We start from the raw sequence: 24818 nt of genomic DNA on the forward strand, positions 1-24818 counted from the left end.
TCTGTTTCCTTCACCAAGTTAGGAAAGTTTTCTGCCATTATTGTTTCAAACAGGTTTTCGATTTCTTGTTCTCTCTCTTCTCCTTCTGGCACCCCAGGATGCGAATGTTGGCACGCTTGAAGTTGTCCCAGAGTTTCCTTACACTATCCTCATTTTTTTGGATTCTTTTTTCTTTTTGCTGTTTTGATTGGGCGTTTTTTGCTTTCTTAATTTCAAATCGATGGTTTGCTTCTTGGATTTACGTACTCTACTATTGAATCTGTGTAAATTATTTTTTATTTCAGTTAATGCCTCCTTCACTTCTGACTGGCCCTTTTTTATGCTTTTGAGGCCCTCACTAAGTTCACTGAGATTCTCACTGAGTTCATTGAGTATCCTTATAAGCAGTATTTTGAACTCAGCATCTGATAGGTTGCTTATCTCCATTTCGCTTAGTTCTTTTCTTGGGGTTTTGTCCTGTTCTTTCATTTGGGACCTGTTTCTTTGTCTACTCATTTTGGCTGCTTCCCTGTGTTTGTTTCTGTGTATTACTTAACGAGAAGTATGGGGCTATCTGAGACCAGGATGCTGCTTGTTTGAAAGAATTTAGGAAAACCTGAAGCAGGATCCAAGACAGGCCAATCCTATGGTTAAGCAACTGGCAACAGCTTGGGTGGGCTTGAAAGTTGGGTGGGGCGGGGCTACCAGTGTGAGCCAGGTTGCTGGAGTCCCAGATATGGCGACTGTCTGCCGCCCCAGGGAAGGGCTCACCAAAGGAACAAAGGCCTCTGACAGCACGTTTGTCTTGGAGAAAGCTTCCTCTCCAGCCCTCGCTCCAGTGCCAACCAGCTCAGTTCTTCCCTGTATGTCTCTGGTGCTCCTCGAGCTGCCTCTCCTCCAAGCTTAGAGGAAGTGAGTGTGATAAGTCCTTGCATGGGCCCTTTAAGGAGCTGCCTGAGGCTCCAGCAGGGTCAGCTTCCCTGAGACTGAGTTCCCACTGGTTTTTCCAGCCAGAAGTTATGGGGACTTCTTTTCCTGGCACTGGAACCCTGAACGGGGCATCTGGTGTGGGACTGGGACCCTTCAGTCCTCAGGGAGGACCTTCCCAGCCGAGGTATCCTCCTGATTTTTATCCACCACACGTGGGTGTGGGACCAGCCCGTCTTCCTTGCCCCTCCTACCAGTCGGTATGTGGCTGCTGCTTTAATTCTGTAGTTGTAGGACTTCCATTCAGCTTGATTTCAGGCGGTTTTGAATGATGGTTGTTCTGTAGTTTAGTTGTAACTTTGATGTGGTTGTGGGAGGACGTAATACCGCGTTTACCTAGGCTGCCATCTTGACCGGAAGTCAGCGAGCATAGATATATTTTGAACAGATTGGAAATGATCAATCTGATGATAGGTCTAATGGGGTGCAACTAGAGGTAAGAATACAAGAAATATTATTTAAATGTTCAAGTAAGAAAGGCTGAATATCTGCCCAGTGACATAATGAGTGTCCATCAGTGAGAATAGAACTGACCACCAGGTAAGTGTAGGAGGCCAACTTGCTATAATGTCATGTTGTTTGTGAAAGCAGAGGGGAATCTAGAGTTTCTGCGTTGCATGACTATACAGATTCAGGAAGAAAAGCACAAATATATGGGACCAACATCTGGTGCTGTCCAAATCTCAGTAACTATTTAGAACATCAAGTAGCAGCAGATCAATCACTCTAGCTTTTATTTGGATGCTTTGGAATCTTATAGACATATTAAGGGGGGAAATGAATATATATAGGAGAAGTTAATTTAGATAGACTAAAATTACAAGGCAGCTCCAAAATAGAGATTGGTTGTTAAAAAACTGATGATTGCTGTTATATAGGATGAAAAGGTGGATTTATGACCCACTTGATGACAGCTGAACATCACAAGTATCCTCTGTTACTGAGATTATTGGGAATGTATTCCAGAGTTCAGGATAGTCTTTCTAGGAAAAGAGAGTTTTGGGAATGACTTTGGAGGATGTGTGTAGTAAGAGGTATCAAGGAATCAGAGGAAGAGTTGGGATTGGAGTACATAGTAAGGGGTAGCTCAGAGAGGTGTTTGAAACAAAGGAATCAACAAAGATCAGGTTTGAAATAGTGGAGAAGAACTGGTTTGAGGGAGAAGGAATTAGAGTATCAGTAATAAACCTAGTAACAAATAGCATGAGTAGTTATTAATGAAAAAGAATGAAGGGATGGAAATAATTTATAGATATCAATAGAGAAGTAAGGGATTTACAAGGAAGAGGTAAAATAAAGTCTGGGCTACTTGATTAAGCAGTTGACATTCTTTCTTTCTGCATAAAATCAGTTCTGCATAGCTCCTCCTTTTAAAAACTTATTGATGAGAGGAACTCAGGACAATGAATATTTTTCATTAAAAAATGTGTTCTTCACTCTTGGGAATTTTATAGTACTATGGTGCCACATTTTATATTAGTATAAATTAGAATAACATCAGAATGTGTTTGCAAATTAGAAATTAATATATTACAAATACTTATTAATATGTTAAATAGAAAAACTATTAAACTGTAGATTAACATAAACAGTAACCATTCTTAGATTTTTCAGGTTTTTTTCCTTAGAAGTTCTTCAAAATTAACTATTAAAAAGTACAATAAAATTCTGAATTACTTATATTAGATAAAATATGACTTAATCTAGTAGAAAATTTGGTAATTAGAATCAATACTCTTGAAGAAGTTTGAGGGAACAGTCTTTTTCTCTGAATGTGACCCTCAAAATTATAGACCTATGATTTTAACATGACAATTTGGTGGATAAACAGGATGAATAAATGAGTTTGTCATGTAAATGGAAGTTATTTGAAAAGATGACTGAAAAGATTATGGGATTTTGGGGGTCCAGGATTATTTTATAAAATTCTTTACCAGAAAGCTATGGCACAGCATGAAAAGTCACCCTACCGGGTCTTGAAATTTCTTCATTCCTTCTATGAAAAGAGGCCATCTTTAGAAACAATAAGAGAAGATTTTTCATTTATGACTAATAATATGAAACAATTCTACAACTACTGGCTAAGCAGAACTGTTTCTAAGTAAAACTTATGTGAGGACATTTTTAAGCTTTCTTTCTCAATTTGATTTAACTCTGCTTGATTTTTTTCAATTATCCCTCATTTTTGATATTCTGGGTTATGACCACGTACTCAAGTATTATTTATTGTGCCAAGAATTCTGTGTTGCAAATACACACATAATTTATATATAAAAATAAGTGAATATTTTGGGTATATTTGCACAGAAGCGTGAAAGTTTGGGGTGAGTTGTTTGAATTTATTAGTTTTAAATATTTTTTAAACTCAAAACTATATGATATGAAAATCTTTACATTAGAGCTCATGGACACCTTAAATAAAACCAAGGAATATCTTTTACTGAATTTGTAAATCAACCTTTTATTAAGTTTAAATATTATAATCATACATTTCCTGCTATGTAACATGGCAAATATATACCTGCAAAATCGCTTAATAAATATTTATTAATTCCCTAAATTTTTTATTAGCTATAAGTAGCTTCCTTTCTATTATGGATTGATAGAATCAAATAAATAATTTTGAAAGAAAACCTCTGTTTAAAAGATTTGACTCTAGAATCACTTATAATTTCAGTATTTGTCTTTAAGAACTGGGTGATTTTTAGAATAGCACAAGAATACCTACACCTTGTTCTTTAACAGGATCCCTAGCTGTCTTGACAGTGATACATAATTTCTGTATTTTCTTTTCATTTTATGTGGAATTGATGGGTTGCATTGTTTAAGGCAGATTACATTTGTAAAGTACTCTGGATTCCTTTGACAGGGAAGGATACGTATGCCTTTCAGGGTAACCAGTTCTTTGTTGTATGTTCATCCTGGCAAGTAATTAGGGAACATATTTTTTTAAGCTACAATTCCCTCTGTTTTGGACTTTGTTTTCACCCTCTATTTATCATTGTATGTTGACATTGGGTGCTGCATCTTTTGAATTGTGGGTATTTGTTTAGGTTCACAGTATATAGCAGTAGTCCAGATTTTTAGAACCTCAAATTTTGATGTTAAAATTTTTAAGAGTTGTAGTCATTATTATTACATTATGGTTTATATTCTTACAATGGAAGAAAATCTATTTTATTTTCTAAGATGAATTTGGAAATTTATTCTGATGATGACTTAAATCTTTTCAAATCCCACAATTCCAAATTAAGATAACTCTTTTAAATTTTGTCAATGAATTATTTTCTAAATGAAATAAGCAAATACAATTTAATATTGATGCTCATTCTGAGGAATAAATGAGCTATTGTATATAATACTTCACAGTTTATTTACACTTTATTTCAAATTCAAAACAATGCCTCATTAGTGGAACAGAATTTCTTCCATTTTTATGGAGGTTTAAGGTGCCTCTTTTCATGTAAACTAATAAGACTACATAAACACACAAGTGCCAAGAATATTTTGATAGTTTCACAAATAATGTCCTATTACAATCTATCTATTTCTCTTTCCTCTAGTTAACTTCTTCTCCCACTACCTCTGAGCAGCTTGCCTGTAAACCACCTGCTTTCTCCTTTGTTTCTCCAACCAATCAGAAAACACCACCTGACCCAGTTCACCTCGGCGGAGCCTCTGTGCTAGAGGAGTTCCACACTAGGAGGCTGGATGTCAGTGGGGCCTTGGTGGAAGAAACAGCTACGTATTTTCAAACTTCTGCTCACTCTTCACCCTTTTTTGCATCGAAGGGCACCTCCTCAACGCGTCAGTTTCCTCATTCCACTCAGTTATCAGGTCCTAATGTACCCGATCCCAGTGAAGCAGATAAAAAACCTGGACTGACATCAGAAGTCCTGAAGAAGAAGACGTTAGCCTCACATGCCCTTAGCCCCAGAGAAAGTCTGAGCACCTCTTCTCCACGCTCCTCTGGTGTTCCTCTGAAGTCGAATTCAGCCTCGTACATACCAGTCCGTATTGTCATGCATTCACTCTCTCCAAGTCCAAAACCATTCGCCTCCTCTCTCCAGGGCTCTTCATCTACTCTCTGCAGCCCAGTGTCATCTAGTGGAAATCTCTCCAAGTCAGGGGTGAAATCCCCGGTGCCCTCCCGGCTTTCACTTCTCACTGCCATCCTCAAGTCAAAGCCTTCTCACCAGAGACCCTTTTCTCCTGCATCCTGTCCCACTTTCTCTCTCAACTCCCTGGCTTCGTCCACACTCACACTTGATCAAAAAGTAAAGCAAACCCCATCCACACCTAAAAAATCTCTCTCCAGTTGCTCCCTGAGAGCTGGGTCTCCTGAGCAAAGAGAACACCAGGGCTCTGAATTTAGCCCGCCATCCTTTCACGTACCCTTCTTCACCCAATTTGCTCCCCTTTCTCAGGCACCCCCCCTTTCTCCCACAAAACATGAAAGTGGTAGTCTTTCTTCTTTCAATGCAGAGAAAACATCATCACCCACATCTTTCAAGAGCAATCCTGCCCTGTCCCTGCTACAAACAAATACATCGAGTCCTGTAGTTCTTCCTCCCGTTCCACCAAGCTTTTCTCCTTTTCCTTGGATGGGCAAAAAGGATACTGACATCAAGCGTCCAGGAAAGCCCAGGAATATTTACACAGATCCTTCTGCATCAGCCTCCTCTACGTTACCTTCTGCACTTCCCACTAACCAAAGAGCCACACTTTCCTCTCCAGAGAAATGTTTCCGTCCTTCTCCAGCTCTTTCAAACCTGATACACAGATCCCAGAAAGCATCACCACAGCTGTCTGGCCAGGGGCAGAGTCCTTCTGCTCCTCTCTCACCTCCTGCCTCTAGTACTAGCTCTGCCTCTCTTCCCAAACTGGGGTCCTCCCCTCTCCCTCATGCTAATCTTCCCACCCAGGCGCTCCAGCCCAGTCGTTCAGCACTGCACCCCAATTGTGACAGTGGTACCTTGCCTTCAAGACATGGGAAATTGGAAAGCTCAATATCCGACCACAGGTCAACGGTTTCAACTCCTTCACCTCCCATCGCTCTAACAAGAACCAAGGAGTTGATTTCACCTTGTGCATTTTCCTTGTCAACAGACCCTGAAAATAAGAAACCCAAGGTATTTTGTGCATGCTGCATGGTGCATGCTTATCTTGAAATACAAAAGAACTTTTTTTTTTTTGCATGGGGGGAAGTCATTTATTCTATTCCTATAAGGAACTAGAGAAAGTGCAAGGGTGGGGGTGGGGTGGGGCTAAGATTTGGTATATTTGAACAGGGAGATGAATTATAATCTGTTTAAAGTTGTGCATGTTTCTGTGAAAATCTTTGATTTTGCAAATCTTCCTCGTATGATAACTTCTTATATTTATAGCTTTAGGCATAATATGTGTTATATTTTTAATTCCAAAGATAAAATTTAAAGAAGCTAGTTTGAGATTTGGGAATATGATACATTTCTAATTATTTAATAACATGGACTCTATTATCCATCAAAATATCCTGTACTAATAGACTAGCAGACAGGATTAGTATAAAGTGGAATATTATCTTAGATCTAGGTCCATATTCTTGCCAAGTCAATTTGGAAACTTTTTATTTCCTTTGTCTTAATTCATTTATAATTATTAATTCTTTTGCCTTCTACCAGGTTGATTTCTTTATTGTTTTTCATACCTCAAGCTAAATCAATATGGGTTTAGCTATATACATATTGGGAAAATGGAAATAGAAATTTCCTTTATATGTGAAAATGATTTGATTTGTAATAAACACTAAAAACAATAATTATGAAATACAAAAAGAAGAGGCAGATTGGGTATAAGGAAACAGAATTAAGAAAGGAGAAATAATAGCTTTTAAATTCTCTGAAGCAACCCACTGGGCAGAGATGTGAAACACATTTATTTTAATGTGAGAAGGAAAGTATTCGAAGGAGTGACCCATAGAGTTAATTTCTTCTGGAGAAAGGCGTCTCTGCTGTTGAACATGCCAGATTTTCAACTATTCTCAAATAATTTAGAATGTGGATATTATACACCCAGAATTTGGTCATTGTTATATAAATAACATAAAAGTGCTTGTATTGAGAGGGAATTGGGATTTTTAGTCGGTGCATGAAATAACAGTTTTAGAGCTTTTAAGTTTTAGAGCTTTTAAGTTCCATGAGATTGTGTGCAACTCGGTTTGAATGATAAGCTTAAGATGGGAAAAATAAACAACCTACATGCTCTTGTTAATGATGTTGCAATATAATTCAACTTATAAAGCATGCATTAAACACCCACTGTATGCCCACAGCTACACTGGCTTTTTTGAGATGTGTGTGTTTATGTGCTTGTGTGTGTGTTTAAGAAAAGTAAGGTACATTTTTGTCTTAAAAAAAACAAACAAAAAAACATGTACATAATATGAAGAAGCTGTAGTGAGTTATTAAATCTACAACAAAGCTAGAAAACAAGTATAAAGAAATATTAACATAGTTTAATACAGGTTATATATAATTGTGTGCTGAATTTGATATAATACAAATATTACTGTGAGGTACAGTTATTATGCATGTCAGACCTGTTGAAATATTTAGGATTTATCTTAATGAAGAGAAAAAGAGTTGGTATTAATAATCTGACCAAATATACAGAAGATGATTCCAGGGGACTGTATGTGGAGACATGAGAAGATCAACTTATCATTGAATAGTTATGATAATACTAATGGTGATTGGAGTCAAGTGCTTTCTGTGAATCAAGAAATATCCTAGTAGTTATGTAAAAATAGTTAAAAATTAATTAAAGGGACTATGCCAATTAATTTTTATGACCATATGAGATTGATAATACTATTTTCTCCATTTTATACTCTAAGAAACTGAAATTCAGTGAATAATTTGCCTGGGTCATATATCTTGTACTGGCAGAGTTGATGTGTATAATTAATTTAAGTCTACTGATTCTTGAACCAGTGTTCTTTATTACTATGCTTTATTGTTACCAAACAAAAAATCATATTAATTATTTTATCTTTAATAATTTTGATGAAGGAAATTATTATGGAATAATGATAAGAATTATAAATTTATACATTATTTATGTCATTTTAAAATGTATTATTAGAGATTATTAAGTCCTTGTATTTTAAACTTTCAAAGCAAGTGAAATAGAGAAACTTTAAAACAATATTTCTAAATTTGAAAATCTTATTTATTTGAGGTAAAATGACCTAGTGATTATCATTTTAATATGTAATGTGAGTATGGAATTCATTTGTGGTATATTAAAAAAACTGGTGATCTAAACATCACCATTTCCTGAATTTATTAACAATTATTTTTTAAACCATACTGCTGTAGACTTAAATCATTCATTACCTTGTGAAGAGTGATTGTACTCCAGAGGCTTCTTCCAAGGGACTCTGTGGTTCCCTTTGCTTCGTTCATGTTTTGTCCTGTTTTTGGAGAGAGTTGGAAGAGGATTGACCTAGAGGGACTTTTGATAAAATCAAGTTTGTTAGAGACTTGTTTTCCCACAGCTCACTTACTGTTCTTAATATTAAATACTTTTTTGATATATTTGAGGTAAATTAAAATATAAAAATATGAAGAAATTATAATTTATCTATTTTTATTTGTTGCTTTGAACAGAAATATGTTCCTTATAATGGGTAACACAAGATAACTTCTGCAAAAATAGTCACTCTTTGAGACATGCCATTCTTCTTCTACTTATTTCTTCCTTTCTTCTTGCTATTATCTCTCCAGGTAAAAATCAGGCTGCAGGTTTTTTTATTGCAAACTATTATTTGCAGAAATTGTAACTTGAGTATAAAAAAATCATTAAAATGGGTTCTGGAATAGATAAATCTTATTCCAGTTTCTTTTGATGTTTGACTAGTTTTTATTAAATTGCTAAGATTATTTTATAGGTTATTAGGAGAAAGTAGACAAAGGCTTTGGGATATCAAAGAATTTATATGCCTTTATGGATTGTTTCTTGTCTTGCTCCTTCCACTCTGGTGCAAATCTGAGCACAGGGCTATCTTTGAAATCAAAGAGCTTCAGATTTAGATCAGTTTCACTTTGTGCCAGACCCCAAAAGGGGTCCTGGAATACAAATGGCCATCAAATTAATACATGAATACTTGAAGGACATTAGTTCAAAGTTTGGCCTTTGATATTAAAATAAAATGGAACAGTAGAGCATGCTGAGCTAAATTCAGGTATAAAGTGTGTTTAATGTTTCTTTTTCATAGATTGTGTCTTAAGGTTCTGAATATGTTTGTATTCGTTTGATATAGTTGATATATTTTAGTATCAGATAGAGTTAAGAATATTGTTTTACAATATAACCATGGCTATAGATGGGATGAACATTTCCCTGAATGCTGCTCAGGCTATCCTTTGATCAATACTTATGTTGTCTGAGATAGTTTAGTCTCTTGGGAAAACCTGAATATCACAAAATTAATCCATAGAGTTGTATGTGGGTTTCAATATACTTTGCCCTTATTTATGAGTTATTATGAGTTTCCATACATTTTGCCACTCACCTAAGATGGTGGTATTCCTGTGCTGGCCTTAAAGTTATTTAGAAACATAGTTTATTTAAGGAATTAGTTGGGAGCTTTTTGATATTTCATGAACTTCTAGCTGGTATTTTATTTATAAACTCTCATTCCTTTAAGGCATCAAAGTGTTTCCAAATGTATCACACTGGAACTTGGTGGCAACAGTCTCTATGTAACTTTCTCCATTTCTGCTAATCCATATGCTATCTGGAAAATGAGCAATATGAAATGTACCTCCATTAGCTAAAATAGTTTGTGTGGGTTCAAACAAATCACTCATTCATTCAATAAATATCTACTGAGTGCTTATTATGTGCAAGGTACTTTTCAAAGCCGCAAGGATATATTGCAACAAATAAAATAGCAAAAATGCCTGCTCATAGAAAGTTTATCTTCTATGGTGGAACAGAAACAATCAACAATAATCCACCTCCCCAAATAAGTACATTTTCATGTATGTTAGAAGGTCTTATGTGGTAATGAAAGGGATGGTGTCACAAATTAATATGGGGCTGTCAAGATAGGCTTCTTTCAGAAGGTGTCATCCAAGGAGATATTGCTTATAAGAGAATATAGGCAGGAAAAATCCCTGAGGCCAGAGAGTGCTTGGCAGATGCAAAGAACAGGGGAGCCAGTGTGGCAAGAGCGGAGTGAGAGAGGGGGTGCTGAGGTTATCAGAGGCGATGTAACTGGGAGCTACTGTAAGCCTGTGAGATCTTGCAGGACACCTCTAAGTCTTTAATTTTTAATTTGAGTAGGTCAGGAAGCAATCGAGGTTTTTTGAATAGATAACTGACAGTCTTATCTAGCTGGCTACAGTGTTAAGAGCAGACCCTAAGAGAGTGAGAGAGGAAGTAAGGAGACCTTAAGAGGCTATTGCAACAATTTAGGCAAATGACCTTATCTCTGGGAGGTTATAACAGTGAAGGCAAAGATAAATATTTCTGTATATATTTTTTAGGTAGAGTAACAAACATTCAGCAATCATTAAAGCCAGCCATATGTGAAGTGGTAAAAATGGCTGAAACTATACATACATATCTTCTTGTTTTTTTTTTTTTTTTTTCTGTTTGTTCCACTGTCTTTTACTCTACTACCTCCACAGAGTTCTTGATACCTTTCTGGGGATTGTAGATTTTCCATGATTCTCCATCCCTGCTATTCGTTGCTTCTACCTCTGTACAAACCATTCTCTTTGCTTCTCTCCAGCTAGGCTTTCTGGATTCATCTTAACAATGATTTACACTCAAGTGTCAGGGATTGCCAAAAGCTTCATTTTCATCCTTGGGGAATATTTGCATTTTAATTGAGAGGGTGGAACCTGTGCAGTTTAATTCAAAGAAGATACTTTTAAAAAACAACAACAGGGATTCAAGGTCATGAGTTCAAATCTTGAAAGTTCAGGTAATTGAAGGAAGATGACTTTCATGAACTCAACACACTGCAAATATCTTCAGGCATGCTTGAAAAGGGAACAAGCAAGAGCATCTCTAATGTCCAAGACTTGAACAGTAGTAAGGAACTAAAATTTTGGTTTCTATGTTCTCTGAATCTCAGCATAATTTTCAACTCAAAACTTCCATTTAACTCAAATACTTGCTGAACATCTGTTCTTGCCAGAGTGGTAGAAGGTGTTGGAAAGAATATGAAATATCCCTCTGTGACTTGGGTCAGGACTGCAGTTGAGCTTCCGTCTTCCGACTCAGTCACTGAAGAGTAGGAAGTGTATGCTTGGAGCGATGCTCTCATCTCTGCTCATCGATGCTTCTGGCAGGAGAACCTGGCCATAGAGAAAGGGAGCCTCTTCACCAGAATTCTTTTTTTGTTGTCTGTGCCATCTGAGGTTCTGGTAGTCACCTTTATTTAAAGTGTAATCCCTGATTCTCCAGGCAACTCATATAGTTCACCTTGAGATCTCATGGCTCTTTATTACTAGAGCCTGTCATGGAATTTTAGGTATCAGCAACAGGGGATAAGATAGGGGTGGGGAATATTTTCTGTAGGAGAAGGATATGTTCTTGCTATTCCCACTATCACAGCCAGGATTTATATGGCAATATCTAGCACTGCCTATAAATAAAATTAACTCTGATAAACGTATCTCCTAAAATACCATTTTCTTTTTTAAACCTAAACTTTGCTGTGCACCTGTCTGATATTTAAGACATCTTTATTGACTTTTGAAAGCATATATTACAAATTGGAGAGATGCAATTAGTACCATAGAATTTTTCGCTAGATTCAGGGTCAGACTGGTCAGATCTACCTCTATGATTAGTTGATGGTGATTCCAGCCTCTAATACTACAGTCTATTTATTCGAGTTATAATTACCTTAACTAGAGTGATTTGTAATTTTAAACAAAGGAAGGGGAACCAATGAATTGGGTTCGACACCTGGAAACCTTGGAGTACTGAAGAAGAGACATGTCCCAAGTTAGAAGGTGGTTCAAAGAGCCCAGAAGAAATATAGTACACCTAAAATTATCTCTTATAAAAACAAAAATGATTTTCAGACTGAAAAGAAAAACCTATATATGTCTTAGAGTTGCATAAAGCCTAAGATAGATGAGGAACTAGAAAGATCACCTAATTCTAAGTAAGTTCATATTTCCTGGTCTAGATAAATTATGTCTGAGAACAGATGAAATTTCTACTTCTATTGCAAAACTATTGTAAATAATGGGAAATGAGAGATTTACCAGGGGAAAAAGGCAAGCCATATGTTCCATTTTTTTCCCAAAAAATGGAAGATAATTTCTGAAAATTATAGCCTGTAAGTTTAGTTTGTGAATGTTTACAAAACCAGTGATAACTGGAAATCAGGCGTTTTCTTCAAACAACAGACATTTATTTATTGAATGCCTTCCAAGTTCTAGCTTTTGTGATATCTTTCACTAAATCATGAACAAAAGGACATATGTGAGTTGTGAACTCACGCTTGTTACAAGTGCTCAATCCAAAGCATCCCTGAAGTCACTCTTATCCATCACCTTATTTCAAATTTCTGCATATTATTTGTCGCTCTCTGACTTTTCATTTGCTTTCTTATTTGTTCATAGTTTGTCTCCATTTATTAGGATGTAAGATGTAGAGAATAAAGGCTTTGTAAGTTTTGTTCACTGCCGAATCTCCAGTACTAAGAACAACGCATGTCACAAAGTACACACTCAATAATGTTTTGTTGAATGAATTCATGAGTTGAACTGCTATATCCAAATAGATTTATAGGATTAATTGATGTCCACCAGGTTGGTAGACAAGAGCTTCTTATCCCTGGTATATGACTTGAATGAAAGTAAAAATGACTTGTCTAACAAAACAGTTCATGAAATGTAAAATTTTTTATTTTCATAGCTTACAATGGCAAACCAAATCTAGTCAAATGAAATTGGATAGAGATAATGCCTAAAGTACTATTTTTGGATCTATAGAAAAAAACAACAACATAACTACAGGATGAAGATTAACAAATGTTTTGATAAAAGTAAAGGATTAAGGATTTTAGGTGATAGCATGCTCAGCATGATCCAACAATATGAAATAACTCCAACTTCACTTTCCTGTATATTCTAAACTGAGCAAAAAGAAAAAAAACAAAACAAAACAAAACAAAACAAAAAACATGAGACAATTTCAATTATTATAATCATCATTGTAGTAATTGACTTTCTTGTCAAATCATGGAGGTGATGATTATATTCTACTTTGTGTTAAAAATACATCTAGTTAAACACATACCTTTTCAAAATTTAAAGAAATGTTGGCAGAGTAAAATGGTGAGAATAGTGACAATTATTCAGTTAAAGATTGGTAAGGAGAGGTTGGTGGAAACTGCAATACAGCTAAGATGCCGAAGAGAGCTCTTTCAATGCACGTGATTCCAACTTCAGAGAAATAGGACCAAGAGAATAGTTGCACTGTATTTTGGCTAAATATAAGAAAGAATTTTGCACCATTTTTAACAATTATGCTAAATGTGTTGCCTTGGGAAGTAGGCAAGTGTTCATGTGGTGGCTGAACAGAGGATCAGAGAGATTTTTGTCTTGGATGAGGGAGTTAAACTAGATGGCCTTCGATATCACTTCTGGTTCTAGGATTCTAGGGCATGATGTATGCACTAACCAGATTCCTCTCTGTACAGGTTTCTCTAGCTACAATCTTCAGAGCAGTTGAAGATAGGAATAAAACATTGTAAATGATTATGCTTCCTGAAATGATAGGCAAGGGAATATGGTAGACAGGTGCACTGTTGTTGAACTGGAGTGCCTGCATTCAGATCCCAGCTATGACTTACCTTAGATGAGTTGTTTAACATCTCTGTTCTTTAGTTTTCATGTATCAAATGCATATAACATAGTTCTACCTAATAGGTTTGTTGTAATAATTAAATGAAATAATACACAGAAGTTTTGAATGCTACCTGGCTCATAGTGATAGTTAGCTATTATTATTATTGTGCTATTACTACAATTAAATATTCATGAAATCCTCATGGAGTATTAATTATATATTTTACTCTGTATTATTTATTTGTCTTTAGATATTCTTTGGGAGAATATATTATCTTATAGAGCAAGTATGGATATCGGATCCAGGCAAGACCAGATGTCCAACCTGTTTCTACTCTTTCGGGGCTCTTTAGTCTTAGACTAGACCACACCTGACCTCACCTTGTCTCTTTTTCCTAACGACTGTTTAGTTACGAGGCTTCTGAAAAATTAGAGACAATGTATATAAATTCTCCAGTAATGAAAGTCAGCTCTTATTTCCCTTAAGAAATGACATTTTATTTTGTCTTTATCCAAATATGCTATTTTCTGGAGACCATAATAGTGCAGGGTGAATATAGAGACGTAGGGCTTGGAAGGGACCTGAGACTTCTTCCAGGTCTGGAATATTGATTTCTCTTACCTTCACTATACGGTTTAACGAACGTTACTTCAATTATATCATAAAACGCATGGTTTTATTTGATTTGCTTGTCCTCTCTTCTTCTGTAGACCCTTTCGTCTTCTTTTAAGTGGACGGAGGCAGCTGGGAGCTATATACAGACTTCCCCCTGACTCTGAGCCCTGGGGAAGCTGTCCCAGACTGAGGCTTCTGAAGTGACCGAAGCCTTGAACAGAGTTAAGCAGATTGGGACCCAGAACATATGAAAGCTGGGCTTTTGATTTTGCATATTATCCTGATTTCTACAACTTCCCCATGTTTAGGCTTCTTCCCCAAATACTACACACATATAAACTATATTACTCTGCATTGTACTTTAAACTCAGATATTTTACCATTTGATTTATTAAGATTTCTATATTAGAAAGTACAGAAGATGATAAGGTTTAACAAATAAATTTTAACATCTAGAGCTTTCTAGTTTTTTCATTTTGGAGTTAAATGGATGGAATTCTATTTTAAATATGCTGCTTATTAAAATGGTATTAAATTTTATGTGTACTGATCTTTGTTTTTATGAATGATGTAAGAGGATGTATCAAGAGTTCAATATCATTTATTAGCATAATATTTGACAATTATGGCACTATGAAAAAGAATCACTTTTCTTTGAGAATCAAGGAAAACCAACCAACCAAACAAACAAACAACCCTGACATTTAAAGAATAGTACTCCTATGAGGAAAACTGCTAGTGAGAAATTTATATATAAATTTCTAGAGATTGATACTTTTAAGTTCTGAAACTACATATCATATAATTGCCTATAATCCCCAGCTGATATTTTACTACTGTGATAGTTCTTTGCTTCTTGTTCTAATTAAATATTAACATAGGGAGCTAAATTTTTCTGTCACAAACATGTTGTTCAAGCATAATAACTGTTTTCTTCGTTTGATAACTTGTCATTTAACCTGGTAGAACTAGTCTAAAATTATGTCATCTTCTTCCCTCTTTTCATCTCCACTCTTGCTTTCTGGTTACCCATTCTAGCAATACAAGACCAAGTCAAGCTACAAGGCTTTTGCAGCAATCCCTACAAACACATTGCTTTTGGAACAAAAGGTCAGTGTTGGCTCAAAAGCAGAGTGAATTTTATGTTGCTAATGTCATTTTTGTTATGTTTTCTAAAATTTCTGTTTTAAAGTTCTGTGTTTACTCAAATAAAATTCTACTCTCAGTTTGGAATGGTATGAAGAAAACATCTTGATGAGTAAAGTGGAAGGCATCATCAATCTATCACTAGAGGCTAGATATGAGCCTAGAGTGTCCAGTCCAATGTCAAGTAGCCCTGGGAAACTTAATTTAGATTTGGATAGATCCTTGTCCTTTGGAATTTTAGGTGGTTGTTATCTTCAAGAGCTTCCATCTCTATTCTAATTGATCAAAAGAGTAGAGGTAAACGGAGGTTACATGTGAAACTGGCCAGATTGGTCAAAACTCGATGATTCATAGTGGTTTCTACAGTATGGAAACATGTTAGCTGAGTATCCAGCTTCGCGGCTTAGATGCTATCATGGGCAAAAACCTCTTCATCCATTTCTGCTGGCTACTGATCCTACCTCCTTAAATGGGAGGAAGGACTAAGTTCACTTCCAATGACCCATACTTTTGCATAGCTTCAGGGCATTTTTGCTTTGTTTTTAAGAATCATTAATTATGAAATGATAGGTTTCTGCTTCAGTAGGTAAATTAAATTAAATTAAAGCCTCTTGTTCAATATGCACATTACAGATGCTCAAATAGCCACATGAGGATCATATCAGAATCAAAGTAGAATCAGTTACCAAATCTATGAAATTATTCATTTTGTATGTTATTTTTATGATATTTATTTAGGTAATTCATCTCTTTGTGTGTTAAGCCCATTTTCCTCCCTGTGTAATTAGTATTTCAAATACTCTTATTATCATTTGTCAAGTGTTAATATTTGCCAACCAGGTGGTATTTTGATCACTGGTTTATGCATCTACATTCTTATTATTTTAGCCTAATCTGGGGAATAAAACCTTATATTATCTCTTGTCTAAAAAGTAGGAATTGTTAGTGGGAGATGCTAAGTAGCATGTCTGTGAGCATTAGTGCGCAGCATTTCTCATATCATATATCTCACTAGTTCCAAACCATCCACATGTAGTCAAGAATCTGTGCTCTATATATCTGCATGCTTGGAACTGGGGTTTAGGAGTGTACTGGCCTGCAGGGAGATTGGAAGCATTTTCTCTAGCTTCTCTTCTAAATTTTTACCTTTTATAATTCCTTAAAGGAGGGGTGTAAAACTCTGATTTCAGGAGGCTTCAGAAGGACACAAGAAATGCCCAGTTGTCCCTCATTCTAATTGCCTGTTATGTTGAGTCACAGTAGCAGTGTTCCCTCACCACAGACCCTCCGCCCATCTCAGATGGACATTTCTGAAATTGGGTCATTCATTAGTATCTGCCTTCACAGAAATGGGGGAGACTCTCCCCCAAAGCAACCAGGCAAGGAGGAGCATAGGGGCCTGTTGTGTTGTGGTGTCTATTCCTCACACTTGTCCCGTCTAACCTGGCATATTCTCTTGTACATGTGTGGTTCTACCATATTAATTTTTTATTTATAAAAGTAGCAGTTAATTCTTCTTAAAAGGTTTTTTTAAAAGATAAAGCTGGGTTTCCTTATTGTTTCCAGGATTTCTGTCTACCAGCTCTCTTCTCTTGCAATTAAATGGATATTAGAGATTATAATCTATCAGTCATTAAAAGTGTAGAACCATTAATGTAATTACCAATTTCATTACAAACCTATCAACATGGATGGTGGTATTACTGTATATTTAATCTAAAACAACTTATATGGGAGAGGTTTTGTGTTTTAAATTTTGAATAAAACATAATTTTAAAGAAATTTATTTTTATATTTAGTATACCAAAATGTAAATATCATAAAGTCTAATTTAAAATATTATTCCAGGGAGGATCGATTATTATACAAGAATGTGGGTAATTGTCTCTTGGTTAAGATAAATTGTTTTTGGACCATAAATGTTTTCACTGCTCAAAGATCTTAATACATGACTTGATGTTTGTTTTTGCTTTAGAGTCTTTGTATGATTCTACATATGTTTTGCTCCTTTCCCATGTTATGTGTTCCTCAATAAGAAACTTTACTTTGTAAGAATTTTTAAATAACAAGAGTCTTATCCCAAGATGTTATGAGAGTTTATTTTCATTTTCACTAATATTTCTTGAATAATATTGTTCTGCTTGTTTCATGCTTGTAGTTTTTAAAATGTAAATCTGCTAATTTAGACCTTTTTACCCATCTGTTTATACCAGCAATTTTCTACCGGTGAGCAGCAAGAATTTTTAAAACATGCAATACCTGACTATTTAATCAGGGGCACTAAGATTGTCCAATAAAAAAAATGACAACAGCCAATACAACAATAGCTGTCTCGTGTGAATGAATTAAAATTATATCTATTTTTTGTCAGATCAGCAAAAATATATTTTCTTGGTGTGCTGCAGAATTTTAGTAGTGCACCTGGACCATGAGATGAAAAAGTTTGAAAATCGCTGGTTTATACAATGTAACTCATTTATGCTATTTAAATCACAGGAATTTAACTCTAAATTGAGTGGGAAAGTTAAGACTATAATAATCAGAAACATGTATTTTGGAAAGCATTAACGTTTTAGAATATTTTCAATTACAGAAATATTTTTGAGATCCCTTTAACATCACACAGAACACTACCTTTAAGGTGTAGGGTGATATTGCAGTCTCATAATAATCGGTTAGTGTCTATGCTGTAAAATGCCTTGAAGATAGAACTAACATTTAATTCAAGTCTTAGTTCAACAATTAATTCTCTCCCCAGTCAGATTAAAGCCATGGTTGACATTTTAGACAACATTCTGTTTCATAGCATATAGTATAATTAGTGAGGAACCAAACTCACTGAAAAGTAATACTATTTTTAAAAGCCAGATTTTCTCCAACTACAGGCACCCCTTGCAACGAGACATTAAGCTATTTATCATTGAATCACTGGATTGGTTTCAGATTTAATCACCCCTAAATGAAGCACATAATTTTCGAAAGAGTACATTTTGTTGGCAGGGAATGTGAGGTTTCTGGTAGTTCTGTTCTATAATTTATTTTCTGCATCAGCGCTGAAATTTATAGCTTACTCAGTATTCTGTCTTTCCTCCCTGTGTACATTTAGGAGGGAAGCATTTTTAGCTTAAGTCCTAACTAAGACTTTATAGGAAGAGGTAAATGTAATCATCATCTTTTAACATGTTTGTTTCAGGGTCTTTGGCTTAGTCTGCTGCCAATAATCATCTCTGAGATTGAGATGAGGATGAAATATAAGTGATTATAAAGCAGGAACAGAGTCATCTGATTACTTTGCATTTGTGACTGTCCACAGGCCTTATTACAATATGTTCAACAATATGCTGAGCTCTGTAGAGAAAATGATTTTGATATGGACATTGGTTTTTAGTTTCTATGTGTGTACTGCTATTCTTTTCAGAGAATGTTAGAAGTGTCTCTCTTATTGACTACATTTTCTTTGTATCATCTGAGGCTGATAGCAACAGATAAAAAGTTAAAATTAAACTGAAGAGCACATATTAATATTCTAAATAAATGGATTATTATTTTCATTGTGCACTTGTGTTATGGAAGAGATAAAGGTGGGGATAGTTCCATGAAATCATGTATTATGCATCTTTATTGTCTCTCAAATAATTAATATTTTTCCATAACAGTATACATTTTCTTCTTGAAAATAATTTGAATTCTTTGTTCTTTTCCCCACAAGTATTCCTCAGGATAAAATCAAGGCGATGATTACTATTGTTTTCCAACAAATGGCATTGCTGTCCCAAGATGGCATTTTTAAGATACATTTCATTCATAAGCTATGTATATTGGAAAGAAAAATTCTAGAGGAGCTCAATTTTATAAATAGTATATATAAATGACAGGATTACTTACTTAAAAATTCTAGGATAAAGAATATTATTAATTAATTAATTAATTAATTAATTTATGTGAAAGGAAGATAAAAACCATTTTGAAGACTGTGCTATAAAAATAAAAACAAAAAATTTGAAATATTTCATCAGCTGTCAAATCAATTTATTCTAGGTTGTCAGTTTAATTTTTTAAGACATGAGTTGGTAAACTCCAATCTGATTAAACATATGTCTTTGAGTGAGACTATTTTAAGATCTCTGCATGTCTGAAAATTTTAACAAAATCTGATTGCTAATGTAGCATATGGCCTATACTAGAGAGACATCTCCTAATTTAGATTAGTATAAATAGTGAATGTGTTCCCAATTTCTTTAGAAATGGAGAAGTGCCAGGACCCAAATCTATACTAATTGGTTCTCCTTAGGCAGTTGCTTACTGTGCAAACATCTCTTTTAAAACATTTAGCAAACCATGTTTAATTATGCATATTGGTTGTTTATTTTAATTTTTTTTTTTTTTTTTACCATGGACTATTTGAGAGAATATAGTAGATTTTTGATAAATGTTTATTGAATAAAATTGATTTAGTTTACAGCTGGGTATGTCTCTAAAATTTCTAATTTTATTCCACAGGATTTTAAGAGAAGTTTTTGTTCAGATGACTATAAAATTAAAGGGGTCTAGTGTATGACAGTTGGCATAATGATAATTAAGAATCTTCCTTTAGGGTAGAATAAACCTCATCAATTCTTCTTCCATGGGAAAGATATCAGGGACCTTCTGCTAGAAAGGAAAGAAGTTGCTTTTAGACTTGGCACAATGGCTGCCATATTGACTGCTCTGGTGTATCAGACACTGAGCTGAATACTTTACTATCCTCACAAGCCCATGAAGATTTTTATGATCAAAGATGCCAACTGGATACCCCAAAGCAGCAGGGCTAGTAAGTTATTGAAATGGACCTCAAATGAAATCTTATTATCCCCTAACCTTTCCCTACTCACCACACAACAACAATATGGACTAGCTAAAATGAAATATTGAGGAAGAGACGATGATTTGGGACCCCTGTCTACAACACTTTAACAATGAAAGGAAATTGGAAATTATTTATCTCTGAAAAGACTTTAGTGAGTGAGGAATTATAAAACCAGCCCAATTCCTTGAGCTACTGAAAGATGAGGTGAATTACACTGGAGGAGGTGCTGACTGGAAGTAAGAAACGCCCTTCTGGTACCCTTGATGAAATGAAGAAAAAGTATGGATTCTTCTGCCACTGAACCTTGATGAATGGATTTGAACTGTCTGTAATGGTTTGCAAAACTTCCTTTTCTTCTCTGTGTGAGGAACAGACATTTAACCTTCCCAAGATTTTGAGATTAAAAGCGCCAAGTAGATTTTCCCAATTCTTGAAATTTTTAAACCAATCATATGACAATAATCTAATGAAGCTGTACTTTTATGTATCTGGAAACCCTTTGGTTTATAGTGTACATTTCCCCCTTTTCTTCAGATTCGAATGCTATTCAGACCTGAATCTCCAACTAGATAACCTATGTGAGATTTTTTTTGCTGAGAATATCTTCAAGCCTGCAAACAGTTTTGTATTAATGACTAAAAAAAAAAACCCACAAAGCTTTCGTAGCCCTCACAGGATTTAGTCCATCAAATGGCTGGGCAGATTAACAAAGTATAAGAGCATTTAGGTTCAGCATGAATCATTGTTTGGGAGGGGGTGTTAATTTGATCCTTACAAAATATAGTAATTTGACCATGAACTTTTTGAAATCCAATCCAATTAGATAATCTAGGCATCACAAGTTTACAAGCCCATTTAGAGTATTCTTTCTTTGAAAGCAGTTAAGTTTCTATTTAGAGTACAACTAATATGTTCTATCTGGAGATACTTTTTAGAACTTAATCCTATTTCTAAAGAGAGTCGGTTAGACTGATTTAATATATCTGACTAAATATTGTTTGCAATTCCATCAGAGATGCTTCCTTTGCTGGGAGAACACCTGTTACATACAGTTTATTGGCATGTATTCCCATAAGGATTTAGATTTAAAATGCTTGCTCGCAATTCTTAGCTATTAATTAGTATTGAGCTCAAAAACTATTTTCTTTTAAAAGTCAGGTTTACAATGTCTCTTTAAAAAAATGGGGCTCCGAAGTTGCCTATCCCAAGCAAAATATCACTACTTTTTCATGAAAATATTTCTGATAACTTACATTGGTTAAGACTCTTTGAAAATAGAATTCAAAGCATGTCTCATGTCTCAATTATGCCTCACTTGACTATAGTACAATTTGGTTGAAAAATATATGTTTTTAATAAAAATCTTTTATTGAAGAATATTCTGCGAGAACTTCACTCAAAATGAATAAATATAAAGAAATATCAATACAATCCTGCTGGCTAAATTGTGAAAAAAGCAATCTATGATCATATTTCCTGTTAATGGAGATTTAATGTATTTAATTTTAATACATTTTTTTTTTTTTTACTACCGAGAAAGAAACTACTTTTTATGGCTGCTAGAAGGAGTAGCTCAAGATACTACATTTGATAACTTCTCATCAATAAAAAAATCAACTCTACTAAATTGCAAGACTAAACTCAAAATAACCCCCTTCCAAATTTTAATGCAGTCTCAGTATTGTTCCCCATTTCAAAATTTCAGCACATTAATGACCTAACATCCGTCATCTTCCTTAATTTTCCAATAATTCTGAGTAGATAGTTGTTTTTCATACTTTGAGTATATTTCAATATATTTCATAACCTAATGAAAGTTGTGTTTTCCTGTAATAAGTTCCCACAGAGTAACCAGGATATTAACCATATTTGGTTTTATCTGAAAAAATATTCTCTCATTAAATTAACACTGATCACATGCTCAGAACTTTGATGATAAATAAATGTAATTGAAATATGGGAAATTATTTATTTGTTAGTTAAAATATTTAAAGAGTTTAAACTTCTTCTCTAGAGCATTTTACTGAGGAGTATAAAAATCACATTTTCCCTATGATTCATTATTTAATTTAATTTATTTATCAGTTTACCCTTTCAATCCATCCTAAAGCTCTTTACTGAGCACAAATTATGTGCTCTTTCCTGAGGCTACAAAAATGAATACCATATTTTCCCAATCGTATAGGATAAATGGTCCAATATGGTGGAGATAGAGTTGAAAAAGTGATTATGACTCAATATACTTGTTATGTGCAAAGTGAGAGGGTGCCCCAACTTGACAAATGTATCATATAATTAGAGTAAAAGAGAAAAGGGCTAAGAATTACACAAGGCATTTTTTTAAAAAAGTATTTTGTCTTTATTGATTTTAGAGAGAGAAAGGGATAGGGAGAGAAAGATAGAAACACAGATGAGAGAGAACATTGACTTGGAATTGAACCGGCAACCTCTTGGGGCGTGGGTCTACACTCAACCACTGAGAGCCACACCGGCCAGGACACAAGGCATTTTTGAAGAAAGGAATCTGTTATCTGCCTTAGATAGCAACATTCACTATGAATTTATGTTTAAAAGTATGCTATTGCCCTGTCCAGCTGTCTCTGTTGGTTGGAGCATCATCCCATACACCAAAATGTTGTGGGCTTGATTCCTGGTCAGGGCACATACCTAGGTTGTGGGTTTGATCCCTGGTCCAAGCACATATGAAAATTAGCAGATCAGTGTTTTTCTTTCACATTGATGTTTTTCCCTCTCTGTCTCTCCTTCTCTCCTGCTCTCTTTTTAAAACATATCCTCAGGTAAGGATTTAAAAAAAAGCTATCAACACATAGAATAAAATGGAATATACAACAGCTCACATCTATGCAAATGATAAATGGAACAATGTCAGTGGGAGGGGAATAAACCTATAAAAGATTCCCAATCTCAAAAATTATTGGGGAAATGAAATCTAAAACCAAAGAGAGAGACTTTATTAGGATGTTAACTTTTTTTTTTAAAGTGTGAAAACAAGAACTCTCATTCATTGCTTTGATGAGTATACAACTTTTCATTTGTTTTAAAGAACACTTTGAGAATATCTGATAAAGGTAACTCTCCATTGTACAGGGTCTCTAATCTTAAAACTAAAAATATCTGCCTAAAGAAATGGTGTATATGGATGGTAATTGTTATAATTAATAATAGTGAAAATTGGAGATACCTTAAATATCTAGTGACAGAAGAAAGTTCTATTTTTGTGTGGACTATGCATACAGTGGAGTCCTATGTGTAAGTAAATGACTGAACAAATACATGGAAAACGTAATAGGAGAGATTCCAAAATGGCAGAGTGAATGGAAGCTACACAGACCATTTTCCAGGACCAAACTGGAATTACAACGAAAATAAAGACAAAACGCTGGGCAAAAGCAACAGAAAGCAGCTAGAGAGAACCCATATAACCAGGGACAGGAAAAGAACACTAAATTGAGCCTGGTAGGAACTGCAGGAGCATGATATGGTGAGCTGGCAGCCCATGGACAGCAGCTGTTTTAGCTGTGAGCAGCTTCCTTGGGGTTAGAATCCCAAGCTGGCTCCACAGTGCAGAGGGCTGAGACAGAGCACTAACTTAGCTACAGCCACTCACCTCAGGCTCTGGCAGAGGGAGAGAGGGCTGGACTGGAAGTGTGTGGAGACGTAGGAGCTTGAAGAGGTGAGAAGACAATGTGAGTTTTTTGTTGAATCAGTACCTTACATGACAGTAGCCACCTTACTCAAAGAGCCTCTTCCCAGAGCCCCAGGGAGAAGCAACAGCTCCTCCCTCAGAAAAATAACACCATCCTGTCAGGCCAGAAAAATGCAAATTGCATTAACAGCTAGCATTTGCCCTATTCTCTGGAAATCCTCTTACCTTGAACACCTGAGGGAGTTTTTTCATTTAGTTGAGGGTTATAACCCAAGGTTCATCAAGTAACTGAGACTGATAGCCTCCAGGCAAAAAGCTAGAGGATAACTGAACATTTCCTGGGCTTGCAAATCTACCAAGGAAAGGAAGACTTGACAGTGGTGTTTAACATGGGTCCTTCCATATTCATCCAAATCCAGTAGAGAAAGTCACAATCAGCGAAATACCAACACCCACAGGGAAAATTTGGCAGGCTCCAAAACCCACTGAGATAGCCCAAATGGTGAAACAAAGAAACAAATCCCAAACGAAAGAACAAGAGAACTCTAATGAAGAAGAGATAAATGAAATGCAGTTAAGCAAGTCATCAAAGGTAGAGTTCAGAGTGATGATCATGAGGAAGCTCAACAGCATGAGCAAAGAGCTCAAGAGCATGAGTAAAGATATATAAAAATTGAAAACCAACCAGTTGGAAATAAAGAATGACATAGC

At 35.2% G+C, this 24818-nt stretch overlaps 1 protein-coding gene across 3 annotated transcripts in view; it reads left to right on the forward strand.

Annotated features, from left to right (window-relative positions):
* The window catches only part of LOC118621157 (muscular LMNA interacting protein), a 251384-nt gene that overhangs the window by 122996 nt on the left and 103570 nt on the right, over positions 1-24818 (forward strand). For all 3 annotated transcript variants that reach the window (XM_036248472.1, XM_036248473.1, XM_036248474.1), the window contains exons 3-4: positions 4530-6098; positions 15487-15558. In XM_036248472.1, the coding sequence (XP_036104365.1) occupies positions 4530-6098; positions 15487-15558 (1641 nt within the window). The remainder of the gene's footprint in view (positions 1-4529; positions 6099-15486; positions 15559-24818) is intronic.

This window comes from Molossus molossus, unplaced genomic scaffold (assembly GCF_014108415.1).
Source record: "Molossus molossus isolate mMolMol1 unplaced genomic scaffold, mMolMol1.p scaffold_m16_p_8, whole genome shotgun sequence".
Taxonomy (NCBI): Eukaryota; Metazoa; Chordata; class Mammalia; order Chiroptera; family Molossidae; genus Molossus; species Molossus molossus.